At 39.2% G+C, this 13,912-nt stretch overlaps 1 protein-coding gene across 6 annotated transcripts in view; it reads right to left on the reverse strand.

Moving 5' to 3' along the window:
• Positions 1–13,912, reverse strand: part of XPO1 (exportin 1) — a 34,783-nt gene that overhangs the window by 8,043 nt on the left and 12,828 nt on the right. For all 6 annotated transcript variants that reach the window (XM_072927391.1, XM_072927390.1, XM_002199283.7 and 3 more), the window contains 10 exons: positions 7,353–7,414; positions 7,230–7,274; positions 6,960–7,141; positions 6,454–6,502; positions 6,242–6,361; positions 6,009–6,137; positions 5,266–5,424; positions 2,687–2,884; positions 1,975–2,113; positions 503–684 (listed from right to left, as the gene is read on the reverse strand). In XM_072927391.1, the coding sequence (XP_072783492.1) occupies positions 503–684; positions 1,975–2,113; positions 2,687–2,884; positions 5,266–5,424; positions 6,009–6,137; positions 6,242–6,361; positions 6,454–6,502; positions 6,960–7,141; positions 7,230–7,274; positions 7,353–7,414 (1,265 nt within the window). The remainder of the gene's footprint in view (positions 1–502; positions 685–1,974; positions 2,114–2,686; positions 2,885–5,265; positions 5,425–6,008; positions 6,138–6,241; positions 6,362–6,453; positions 6,503–6,959; positions 7,142–7,229; positions 7,275–7,352; positions 7,415–13,912) is intronic.

Below are 13,912 nucleotides of genomic sequence, written 5' to 3' on the forward strand. Positions count from 1 at the left end.
AAAATACAGACTCCACATCAAAGAGAAGAAATTAAACTACATCTTCTGTATGACTAAAAATGAAATATTCTATAAGCATGTTTGTATGACTTATTAAAACCCATTAGTCTTGTAAAAATATTACCCACATATTAACCAAACTTCAAGTTTGATCAATGAATATACAGATACAGCAAAAGAGCAAGGTGTTAGGCTAGTTAGAGTCATGGATTACTTTGTCACTGCTGTATCTCATAAGGAATCCCTTTCCGTACCTTCTGCATCCCCAAAGTATACATTAAACCATAAACTAAAATTTATCTGATGAAAAGGCTACCTGGATAAACACATTGTTCATCGCTAACTTATTCATCACTCCTAAATTCAGGATGGAAGATTTCCCATTCATTTATTCTTATCCACCGAGGCAGCTTTCTAAGATCACAGAGCAGTATGTGTGCAAGCTTGGTATCCTCAGCACAAACTGAAGTGTAACCAAGCTGTTAGTTCTGCCCCACCATACCTTAATTACTGTAACCAGGAATCTCTTTTCATCTTCTTCGTGCATGGCGCCGCTGATGGAGCCAATAGCCCAGCACAAGGTGTTCAGATTCTTCCACGACCACTCTGTTCCATTCACTTGATTGTGAAGCTTTTCAGTCATAATTCGTTCTGTGTCTGCATAGTCCAGATGTGTGAGATAAACTGAAAGACATCAACATGGAATCTTTTAAAGCAGCAGCCTGGAGCTGAACCCCAAAAGTAGTTACGTAAGTACTCACTGAAGCTCTTGGGTAAAAGTGTCCTGCTTCCTTCCTGAAGTCCTGACATCACGAGGCAGAAATTTGTTCAAATTATTTTAAAGATGGACAACAAATTTTATTGAGAAGGGATTTCAGCAAAACATCACATGCAGGTGATGTGAAAAGTCTAAATCAATGCATGTCCCATGTGATACCAAGGCAAATTTTTATCAAAAGGCATCTGCACTGAAGGCCTGTAGGGAATATGGGATTGGCTGCCTCTAGGGGACATTACACAGTTTGTAAGCTCATACATTCTCTTCAGCTCCGTATTTTATTGCTGGTTGCAATAAGCCATGATTAAAGTGGAGCTGGTGCTCCTGAACAGGTCTAGGTGGAAGATTCAGGTATCACAACTCAGTCACTTGCATCAGCCCCTAATAGGATTATTGTCGCCAATATAAAACTCTTAAATCCCAGCAAGTCAAGAGCAATTTCTGGCCAGGTTCAGAAACAGATTTTTACTGTACCACAGAAAACAACGACATTCTCCCCCCTTTTTTATTTCCTCCAAGTGAATCTTATAGGTAATACAACAGAAGCAATACAAACCTGACCTGCATTTTCATAGAAATAATCTTGTATCTGGCAAAACAACTTAGGCTCAGGACATACAGCAATTGTTTCACAAAACAAAAATGGTTTTCATAATCCACATGCAAATGTATTAAAACAATTTAACATTAGCTATACCTACATCCCCAGCAGACAGGTGAGAATAAAAACACCCACTACACCCACATACACTTTGCATCTCACGAGTTTTCCAACATACACATTCCTAGTGCATCAGCCTGATGCTCAACACTCAGTGTTCCCATCTGCATTTGAGAAAGTAAATATTTAATATTGAGTAATGTCCTGAATATCTGACAACTTTACTCCCTTTGCTACCTCAGGTTACGATTTGGACTCTCAATATTGTTTCCTGCCTCAAAAAACTCATTATCACTGCAATACCCAAGGACAAAATTAAGCAGTGTATTACTACTCCATCAGGTTCTAAAACACTACATGCCTCAAACAGGAAACTTCAGAGCAGCCACTGCCTCCTCCCTTTCCAGTCTGTATAGTACTCTTTGCTGATAACCATTTCACCCACACAGTAATTCAGATGCTAAGATAACATACTGTAGCACTCTGATGCAGCTGCACAAACCCACAGCACACAAACTGCAGCCAGTTCACTTACCCAACGTTTCTCTCATATTTTTATACAAGTTTATGGAATCCGTGTCCTTCATGAATTCCCGAACTACCTCCCCTTGATCATTCTCCACAACCAGGACTTCTTCAGGCTTGGCCATGCGGCTGACCATGAGCAATCGAACCTGGGAGAAGTTAAAACTCCATCAAACTGCAACCACCAACACTCCCAGCTGCACAAGTGTCTCCAGAGCGCTCTGCCCAGGCAGCCTCAACCACAGACAGGTTATTATATCCACCTATCCAGACATGTCAGCTAACAAGCCATTGAAGACAGTGCTTGCTGACTTCTCTCCCTCCAATGAACAAATAGAGTACTTAAACCCCAACCTATGTAGTATTTATACTACAATAGTAACTTCAAAATGCTTATGTCATATTAGGGGACTTTTAAGGACCACTGTTCCCAAAACACATGGGTTTTCCCTCCAACTCTAACACCCCAGCCTTTCTGTTTACAGAAAGTGCTTAATACAGATTTATGTTAAAATTAAGTATATTTAAAAAGCTGAAATATCACATTAATTATCTTCTTATATATTGGTGTAATCCTAAAGTATTTTCACATTGATTGAGTTGAATCAACTATAGACTACTCTAAGGTGAATTTTCTTATGTCACTCCTTATACAAAGTGAAATCTCTAATTCACAAACAGAATCTGAATCTTCAGAGTGCCTTCACTTGAGCATGGATTACCTTGGACAAAACAGGCAAATAAAGCTGTCTCCTTGGAGGAACATCGAAGTGTTGGCTCCCTGAAAGCAGCGGCGAAGCTGATGTGGAGAACGGACTTTCCCTGTAGAGCTCAGCTGCTAAATGGTTCCAATACTCCAGACAAATCTTGAAAATTTCCGTTTCTTCAACTTCTGATACCAACAACATGTAATGAAGAGCCTGGAAAAGAGTGGTTTGAACACCCAATTAGTGAGTATATCTGCAGGTCAAACCACATTGCTTCAAGTTCAGTTATCCAAATCCTGACAAAATGCCAAATGAATCTGAGAGTTTGGAACAAGAGGCATTAACATTGCAACAACATTACTTACAGGTCAAGAGTTGTGACTGGCAGAGCAACTCCAAACCAAGAACTCCCATCACTTATTGTTATTTTCAAAGTGTGTTTGTATTCTTAAATCTGAAATAGCCTAAAGACATCTTAGAAATGCCATCACCAAACCAGCCTGTTTGTAAATTATCAAACCCACAGCCTCTGGAGATTCTACCAGGCATCTTCAGAACCTCAAAAAAGCCTCACCAGCTGGTGTCAGTGATTGCTATTCTCAAGACTATTGCTGCTACTTTGTTCTGGATCCTTTGACCTTGGAATACTGCTTAGCTTTCAGAGAAGTCATCTATCAGAACATTTTCAAATTCTTTCCTGACAGAACAGCCAGAGCAGGCTGAGCAGGGAAAGCCACTGATGCAATTCTGACAAGCTCAGATACCAACCAAAGAAATTAAAACTACACAGACAAACCTTTTTTGCCTAAGCTTATTATGCAGTCCCTGGTGAAAGATATCAAAGCAATTGCCCATTAGTGAACAAACAGAATGAAATGATAAAATCTGAAGATATTTTCATAGCTTAAATACTCCAACAACTTAAGCATTTTGAAAGGAAAGACCTGATTCAGTATCTCCACCTACACTGTCAAAAGAGGACTCAGGACAGCCATACATTAATCTTTATTTCTCTTGGTAATATCACTTAAAATGACTGATGTAGAGTCCTCTGCTAGTTTACAAAGATCCAGTGAATCCACAGAACAATTTCAGCTGTTACATCCAAAGTGCAGGAATTAACAGGTTAGAATTACACACAGCTTTTTAAAATAAACCTCTACTAGGTTCTATTACACCAGAGCTTAAAAAAGTTTAATTTGCAACCATTTTAGGCAGGCATAAGAACTTTGTTAAACATTACAAAGTCTTCAGAATCCAGTTTTGTAAATGTCTTTACACAGGTCCTCCTAGTACAGCCTCAGTGTAAGTAGAAACTTGAGTCTTGAGCTGTATGCCCCTGATTCTCAGTTATTTTAAAAGCTTACTACTTGCAAATTCAGGAATTATCTGGAACTGTTATCAGCTGCTCTACTAAAAATAAAAAAGCGATATGCCTCTGATTCCAGCTTCTAAATGAGCTACAATTTGATATTTGCAGCCAATTTTAATAATACGGGGTTTTTTGTTTGGTTGTTGGTTTGGGTTTTTTGTTTGTTTGTTTTGGGTTGGTTTTTTTCTGCGGGGGGGTTCTTTTGGTAGAGGGCTACCTCCAGAAGATACTGAGAACACTGTCTGGAACAGACTGTAATTCAGATGTACTGGATTACAGCTAATCAACCTGCAAAATGCACTTCCTCCTCCCAATATACCTAGTCTCCAGGTTTAAAAATTAGGGTGATGTTTTTTTTCCCTGTCTCAGGGCAGCTCCTCAGCCTACAACCTCCAAACCTGCACAGGGCTTGATACTGCACAGAGAAAATGGTTCTTCAAGGGCATATGGAGCAAATTCCATTCCCTTGGAGTGGAGTTTTCACCATAGAACAGTTCAATTCCAGCAAAATTGCTATTCAAAATTGAAACAACACAACTGAGACCCCCAATCTTGTGACCTACTCCCATTACAGCATGAAGCAGTACCCTCAGTGCTTCAGCCTTTCCAACCCTTCATTCTTATCTGAACCTTCAATATTTGCCACAATCCCAGTGGTTTTACTGTCACAGTCACTAGGTAGGGCTCTGCCACTGGCACACACAATCTTTACTGCATAGAAAGTCTCATCCCTGAAGACTATTTAAAGCTTTTCAGCTGGGAAATGGCAAACTAGGCAAGAAGCTGCACCAAGATGAAGGAACTGGCCTACAGCATGTGCTGGACCCTAGAGAGCAGCTCTGGGTGCTCAGAGAAAACACAGACTGATGAAGTCATACAACACCCCTTCTTCATGTGAGAGTCAAACAGAACATGTAAACCCAGGGAAAACAGAATATATTCATTTACTTTGAAGTACTATTTGACACTTACATGCAGAAACAAATAAGAAGAGGGTGAGACAAAGTTTTCAGACACCGCACTGGTAAAGGATCATGGAAAAGAGAATGCCATTGATGCATACTAGGAAACAAACCTTATGAGGGGGTTTTGTATTTCTGACGAGATTTTTTTCTCTTACCAACTTTAATTACAATGCTCTAGAAATTCCATTAATATCACATCCTTTGAGCATGAGAACACACCTGATACATTTCTAAACTAGATAAATCAAGCTACTTACCTCCATTAGTGTTTCCCTCAGATTTAACCTTTTTTCTATAAGTAGACCATGCTCCTTGAGGAACGTGCAGAGGAACAAACTGAGATTCTGAATGAAGTTCTGTTCATCATCTTTTCCATTTGAGTACGCAAGTCGGATATTGGTATTTAAAGGAAGCATCTAAGAAAAATAAATCATCAAGAATTTTCCTTTTTATACTTGTTAATACAAAGCAGTTGTCGTGTATGTTGCCTTTTTTTAATGAAGAACCTTCAAGATGGAGCAACATTGCCAAGAGAGGAAAAGACTTTAAAAAAACCCTTCACCCATCCACTTATATATAAATACACTGAGGAAGGGACTTATGTACCTGAATCTGAACTACTCAGAGGGGAATCATCAAATTATATAAATTTGATGTATGGCTTTTAGTGAGAAATATTTCTATCTGTGCCAAAAATTAAAAAAGAAACTTGCAGAAGTTAGGTCAGTTTAGGTCCTGAGACACAATAGTTCACATTTCACCAGGAGACAGCCAAAGGGCCCGAAATATCTTTTAAATTAATCAAATCAATAAAGCAGAAATGCAGCTGGAATCAAGTTCAGAAAAACACACTCGGCATCTTCTGATCAAGCCACAAATACCACCAAAAAACAATACTTTTCCTATCAAGAGCTCTATAATGAACACAAACCCATCAACTTACTACAGAAACGGATTTTGTGATACAAAATTGAAAAGGGGATTTCTGATAAACATTTACCTGTTTTAACTGCATCATGGTCAGTGTAAAAAGTGTTACAAACTGTTCTTCATACTGGCTTACACTGACACCTGCAATCTCTGTGAGGCACTTCAAAGAGACATTGCGAAACATGGGAACATTTAAGAACTGTTGAGGGAAGGAAAAAAAATAAAGAGCATTACAGAAGTGTTGTACAGCTTTTCTGCAACTTCTATTTAGATTTAATAGTTATAATTTTTTTGCAGTAATACCTTGTATATTAGTGTGCTGATTAACTTGGTCTCAAATATATATCCCAGAGGAATCCAGTTCAGAAATCGTAGCAAAGTTTCCAAAGTTGCATGGACTAAGGGAGCATTTTGGGAGTTTTCCTGTAAACAACCATTTAGAGTTTATGGCATTGTGACACTGTTAGGCACAAAGGGGGGAATTTTAAAAACATCATTAAAGAAATGCAACTTACCATCACAAACTGACACAGTTGAAATATCTGAGAGAATTCATTGCACATGCTGTAAAAAAAATAATTGAAAACTAAGCATTTCCACATTTCATAAACCAAAATATCTATGCCAACAGGACAGGTCCTTAAGACCTACACCCATGGAGGCATTCTAAAGCCACCTGGTTTATCCCCATTTTCATGGTAATAACGCATATTTGAGGTAGCCTGAAGCCTGTGCCTGCAAATTCTAAGAAGGAAATACAATTAATTAATGCTGAATGCTGTATTAAAAGCACAGGAACCATCAGTCAACAGATGCTACCTGCAGCAAGGTACAAATCCCTGCAAGTACAAAATGAAAGTTGAGGATCCCCTAGAAGTAGTGCTTCAAAGAAAAAATCAGTAACCCTCTTGGGCTCAGACACAGCTGCAGGTGTTCAGACAAGGGCTTCAAGTGAGAGCAACTATTTAGCAGCAAGCACAAAGTCTACTCTGTTCATTAAGATTTAAACATATTTACTTGCCTGTCTTTCAAATGCTTAGCTTTTACTTGAGTAATCTGGCCACTGGAAAAATCAAACACTTCTTCACTCAGCAGTTTCAGGATCACCATGTTGTTCTGGCAGAGACTCTCACTGGTCCTGCTCGCTCCCACAATGTCACTGATAAATGTCGGCCAGTGCTTTGGCCACTCCTGTTTCAGGATCTGCAAAGGGAACCAAGCCCCATGTGAGACACACAGCAATGGCAGACACTTTACAGCAAGGTATAAAATGTTATGAACTCTGGCTTACCTGAACAAGAATCATATTCAGTTTCCCAATATACACTTTCTCTTTCTGGAAAAGAGAAGAGAAGAATCAGGGTTGTGCATAACACTCCACTCCCTTATCCTCCCCTGAGAATTCTTCACTTACCTCTACACACGCTGGGTCAGATGAGGTCTTGATAATTAGGCCAACAACATATTTTTTAATACCTGCAAAAGAGGCAGGGATTTATATTCAGATAGGCCATATATCACAGATGTAGCAACAAGTATTTCTGAATTCAGATTCTTCATGGTTTTAAACCAAAAACACCTCTAACAGGCCAGATAAGCCTGAGTCAGTGAGCATCCTTCTTGTGTGCTACATGGGAAAAATACACCTTTATCAATCCTGACAGGGGATTTTTTAGATGTACAAAATAGCTTTACACCAAAACTATTTCAATGAAGCAAAAGACTACAGATTAGAGTGTCCTTGCAGTAATTTGTACCACATCAAAATGAACTCCAAGAATAAACAGTGACTCCAGTTTTAATGCCAGGTTTGCTAAAGTGCATGGAAAGCTTTGACATATCACCTGCACTGCATGCAGAAGTTCAGAGCTGGTCTAATCTACTTAGGTGATCCATTTTAAAAACAGAAATTCCTACGCATTTTAAAGTCAGAGCTTAACAAAGCGTCTCCTGTGAAATCTTACAAGAACAGAACTCAAAACTTCTTTCATTCATACAGCACAATTTGAGTGTGAACCACTGGGCTTTCATAACACATATGGATGCTGTGAGTCCACCAACTCAGTAAATTCTGCTTTATTGCTTTTAGGTTTTCTTACCTTACATTGGCAATTGGACAACCAGGCATGCTCAGTGTGTTAAAACCATTCATTTTGTTGTGTTTCTTCTACAAATGTTTTTAAATTATTTTAGAATTTTCAGCTCCACCATAAAACCAGAAAAACCCTGATCACTGTAGGGAAGTGACACTGCCCTAAAGTTTCATTTTGCCACCTAACCCTCAGCTCACTCATAATTACTAAATCCATGGGAAACCGTGACTCTCCAAGTGATAAAATCCATTCTGTACAGAAACACCCAAATCCCAGGAAGAGCCAAGCACAGAGGGCCTGGAGTCACAACCCAGGTGAACATCCCAGGAGTTCAGCTCTGACAGCAACTTCAAACCAGGCAAGTGTTTTCTTGTTTTAAGGAAGTCTGAGAATTGGTGGATGCTTTGCTATTCAAATTCATGAACTCAAAACTCTTGTTTCAATAATTTCTTGAACAAGACAAGTCAGCTGACTCATGCAGACAACATGCATGCATTGAAGACTTCAGAAGTTGTCACTTTCAGAAGAATGTCTTCTGTTGAAGATATAATCCACACCCTCTGTTCTAAGTTTAAAACCTGTCTTAGACTTGACCAAATTTAGTCGTTTTATTTTTTTTAAGCTTAAGCAAGAGGATTAAAAGGGATAATTTATTAATTGCATCCTCGTGAAATCTGGAAAAACTAGATTCAGACTTTGAGCCATTAGATACATACTAGACAGGAGCTGTTCTACAGGTAGTTCCAATTGCAAGTGGAACTACTCACCATCAGCTGGGATCAATCCCCACTGCTCCAGGAGAATGGTCATTATTAAAGAATCACTGTCAGGCACTGAGTAAGAGTTATTACCAAGCATCATAGGCCTGTTCTGATGTTTTAAACATAAAACACACTCTTTGCTGAAGCATTTCAGTAATTTAAAAATGAGATACGAAAGCCCTCCCCAGACAGTATGGAAATAGGTTTGCAGAGCCAGAAACTAAACTGTTATAACCATCTGCCAAACCACTAAGGGAAGCCTACTGTTGCAACTCTTTGCATTTCAAAAAGGAATTAAGGTAAGATTGCTTTTAGAGTTCCAACTGCAAATCCATGGTATTTTCCATCTTGCTGCATCAATGGCATTGTGCTGTTCACTAACAACTTGAATATTGTTCTGCCATCGATCTGGCCTTGAGACCAGCAGAGGAAAACAGCTGCTCTGCTTCACAACTTCTCTATTTAAAAAATTAAAATGGAAGTAAAAATGGTGACCACAGCTCAAAAGACAATCTAAAAAGTTTGCTCCCTTTCACACATCACACTGCAGGCTCCTGAGATTGTCCATCCATAGAACAAAGTCATATTCTTAATCCCTTAAAAGCAGCAGCTATCCAATTCTCTAATGCTCCTTTTGGCACAGATGTCATTTTATACTTTTCCAACTTCAAGTGTTATTGTTCCTGCTCCATACTTAATAGCTCATTTATTTATCATTTCATAGGAAAGATAATTTTCAGCATAACAAATATATGTCAAATTTATATTCTGACAAAAATCATCCCAGAGGTTCATTACCATTTTTCAGCAGAACATGCCCAAGAAACTGTTCAGGGGCAGTAATCTATGGGATAAGCTAAAAGCACTGTGTTTGGGGAACTTAAAATTAAAAGGAAGCGTTATGTTAGAAAGGAAAGCACAGGACATGCACAGACCCCACCACCACTGCCTAGAAGGTCTCCTTCCATCACAGAAGCAGCTGAACAAGTCTTGAAGAGGCCAAAACCACAACTGCCAAGTTAAGGCCCCTTACTGAGCCAAGCAGGAAGAGACAGACAGTGCAGGAAAACAGACCTTCTAATAAAACAAAACAAAAGCCACACCAACCACAACACCCAGGACACACAAAATGTTCTGCAAAGATTATCTGACCTTGCAACTGCACTGATCTCAGGGCAACCAAAGGGAGCAGACCCAGCTCCAGGCCTGGACCAACCCCACTGCTGGAATTTTCTGGAATGCGAAGCCTGAGAAGTACTTTTGTACGAAGTCCCAAAAAAGGGGTGATAGAGCAAGGGCATGAACTTGAGGCCTTTTAGAACATTCCTGGATATCCATTAGATACTGTCATCCTTCCGTGAAAGTTGCTCCTCAACAGAGGCAAACATCCAGTACAACTGAAACCCTTGCTGGAGGGAAAGCAGTTTTCCCAAGTGACCCAAGCTATGCAATGCTTCAAGTGGAACTGGGACAGTGAGGAACATCACATTATTCAACATGAGTCATTTCTGCAGCCTGAACTTGTGGAAATATCCTCCAGTTTAACCTCTGGATGTGCTCTAAGAAACCATTACCTCTCCTGCACTCTCTGTACCCTGAGCACAGAGCTCCTGCTACAGCCCAGTACAGCGGGTAAATAACCATGGACACAATCAGCAAACACACGCCTGCAACAAACCCTCTTGTCCTCAAGGCACACAAGCATAGCCTTCCATGCAATTACAGAGCACAAGCATTTAACAAGTGTTAAAAATTATTCTAGCTGGTGCTGCAGATGCAAGCTCACTCTAATTTACTACGATTAATAAAGTCTCTGCTTGTATTAAATAATAGGCACAAATGAATCAGGTGAGCTACGTAACTCAGCAAATTAACATTATTTTGCAATCAAAATTAGAATTTCAAATGCTAAAGCTGAGCTGTCCTTTCTGGGGATGTTTGTATGCATACTCAGACTGAACTGTTTCATCCCAAAATGTAGTCAAAATACCATCTTATTTTTAGTTTTCAGAAACAATGCTTTCCCATACAGTCTCACAATCACCTTTACTCCTTAGTGGTGAATTGAATCAATCCATGATCTTTTTGCTTTTCAACAGAAAATTCATGAAAACTGAAAAAAGGCACAGAGTTTGTCTCCACACACACATACAGAAGTGCCATGTAGCTCATCCCCTCTTCATTACAGGGAACCAAAGAAACATCTTCCTCATGAAGCAGGCCAGGAATTTCCATAAAAAGATCTCATCACTGCACAGAAAAGCCTCCTCTACAGCAGCTTCCACTGCATCAAAAGTTTTACACTCAACTCCAGGACCTTCCTGGAAAACATTGAACTGCATCTCTGAACACTTCACTTTTTCATTTCAGGATGAGAAAAGTTGTACAAGCAATTTGTGTTTCATAATGAAGAAGTGCTTTATCCATTCCAGCTCCAAACACTCCAGACAAGCTTGCTCTGTTCAGGGGAACGCTATTTCATGTCACAATGTGGGATTAATGAAACGTATCACTGCACTGAAGACCAAAAAGCCTTTCTTCCCAGGCAGGTTTTCACACTGCCAGAGAAAATCCTTTTGAGACCACAGCACTTTAATCAAATGCCATCCTTTTTGAGTGTTATTAAACAATCAACTCTAAAGGATATTGGAGTTTAAAGCAATTTAGTACCACACCTCAATAAACCCAGAAGTCCAACTTGAGAATGATGGCACAAGAGCCTGGCCATGAGCCTGGGATGTTCTGGAATACATCACCCACCCCAGCCAGGCTTCAATGAAAACCACGTGACATCATTTGTGTACGTGGAAGAGCCATTCCAAGCACCCTCCTGAGGACTAAATAAATCATGCAGAGCAAGGCTAACCATTGCTGGGAGCTATGACCAAACATGTCTTGAGGCTGAACACACAAGTAAGGCATCTGATTTAACTGAATTTTACCCCTTCTGTGCCTCAAACTCCACTTCTGTCTACAGAACCAACTGGTTCCCACTGCTAACTCCAAAAGCAAACCAAAAATAAAACCAAAAAGCCATCACATCAGTATTTTAGAATTGTAAATTGATTGTTTTGCTCGAATTTTGTTTCAGAATTATGGAAAGGTAAAAACGAACTTTTCAAGAAGTGCTCACAAACAACACCACCTGAGGAACAGAAAGCTATTTTACAAAACTTAAAAGCCAGCAGGGCCAGAAAAGCTCAAACCCAAAAGTTATTTTAAAACCAAAGACAAACTTCAGAACAGAGCTTCAAGTCTAAAGAAGACATCTGAAGAAAACATTTTCCTCCTTGCATTTTAAATTCAAGGCTGGAAGCTGAAACCCTCCAGCACACAGACAGAAGCAGTAATAAACCTCTGGGTAACCTCACAACCCAGCAAGTCATTCTGATGTACAACTTGTTAAAAAACAACAACCAAAAAAAAAAAAAGGAGGTAAAATAAGTTACAGTAAATGCTCTGTAATTATGTAATTAGCAACATTGTTTTATTTCTACCAACAAGTTTCAGGGAAGTCATTTCAAAAACGTTTTTTATTCACTGACCATTTAATTCAGATCTGCTCTTGACTTTATCTCTTAAGCACTGCTGTTGCTACAAAGGGGTAACAGTGATTTTTTCATAAATGCATTTAGTTTCCTCTTCACCAACAGTGAGACAGTCAGCTGTATTTACTACACAAACCAACCAGACATTATGATATAATGTAAAACTGATTTGAAACCTACATGATTTACTTCATTATTAAGCATTCCATTGTACACCGAATTTCAGGTTCCTGCATACACATTCCACCGGTTAAGATTTCAAACAAGAAAATCCTGCCAACCAAAGAATAGCTGGAGTCAAGGAAACCTCAATTTAAACAGCATTACTATCTCCCAGATAATCAAGCCACCTAAATGAGCTCTGGAGCAGCGATTTTGAACCAGCCAGTATCATCAGCCAAATAAAAAAAAAACAACTACCACAGACCAGATCAAACTGGATTAGAGATGCAACATTCTCCCTTCTACACCACTGAGGCCAAGGTGGATAAAATGCCAAGGTACAGAAAATATATTTGGTTCCTTTTCTACCACAGAAGTAAAAGCCACTAACCTAGTTTCCCTAGAACAGGATAAAAGTCAATTTCACTATTTTAATTTGTTTCTGTCAAAGGGAAAATGTTTTCAAAGCTGAACAAACACCACACTTTTGTTATTGTAAAGGATTTTTTTTTTTTTATTTCCTCTGGAGTTTTCATAGATACACAAGTCAGAAAAAGTAAGAATAGGATACCTCAAACAGTAACTTTATTTTGCCTTGTAACATATAGAGTTATTGTATCTTCTTAGATGTCAGGAACCACCCCAACAGCACTGTCACTGTTAGAGAGAAAATGACCCAAAGTACAGCCAGCAGCAACCTCATCCCTCCACCACTGTTTCTCAGCTCTCCTATGCATTAAGAGAATGAATTTTAAGACTCTGAATTCCTGAACTGCATCCTGTATTTGGCACCCATTCAGTTCCAAACTATCAAGTTAGGTCCATCCCTGTGACATCTGCTCTACATCTCCCTTCACCAATGGGCAATACTCCTAGCTCCTCTTTCTCCTGCTATGCTCCCACAGCAAAAACTGTAGGACAATAACTTCAAAATGCTGAAACTAAGTGCTCATAGTCAGGGATGTAACAAAATATGACTGAGCTGAAACACTCCAGTAATTAAAAGCACAAGAACAGTTAACTTTAGCTAACTAAAGTGCTCTTTTAGTTTCTCAAAAGGGCATAGTTGTGTCCGAGCCTTAGCTGAAGCTGCTCCCTAGAAACCTCCAGCAGCAGAATGAACGAAAACTTCACTTCCAGTTTTACTTTCAAAGACAGCTACCCTCTGCCAACCTATAGTTGGAAGGGATGGGAGAAAGTCAAGGAGAGGAATAAGCACAAAAGTGTCAAAATCCTTCTCTATGCATTTGTTTTCCTCAACACTTCAAATTCTGTTTTAATTAACATTGTTGCAGAACCGAAGCACTGGCAGTAAAAATTTAAAGCATGCCTCAGCATAGTTAATAAAAGCCCTCAGCAGAACACAGAAATATGGAACCTTTAATTAGTTCCAAGACCAGCTTTTAGTAA

The sequence above is a fragment of the Taeniopygia guttata genome, chromosome 3 (genome assembly GCF_048771995.1).
Source record: "Taeniopygia guttata chromosome 3, bTaeGut7.mat, whole genome shotgun sequence".
Lineage (NCBI taxonomy): Eukaryota > Metazoa > Chordata > Aves > Passeriformes > Estrildidae > Taeniopygia > Taeniopygia guttata.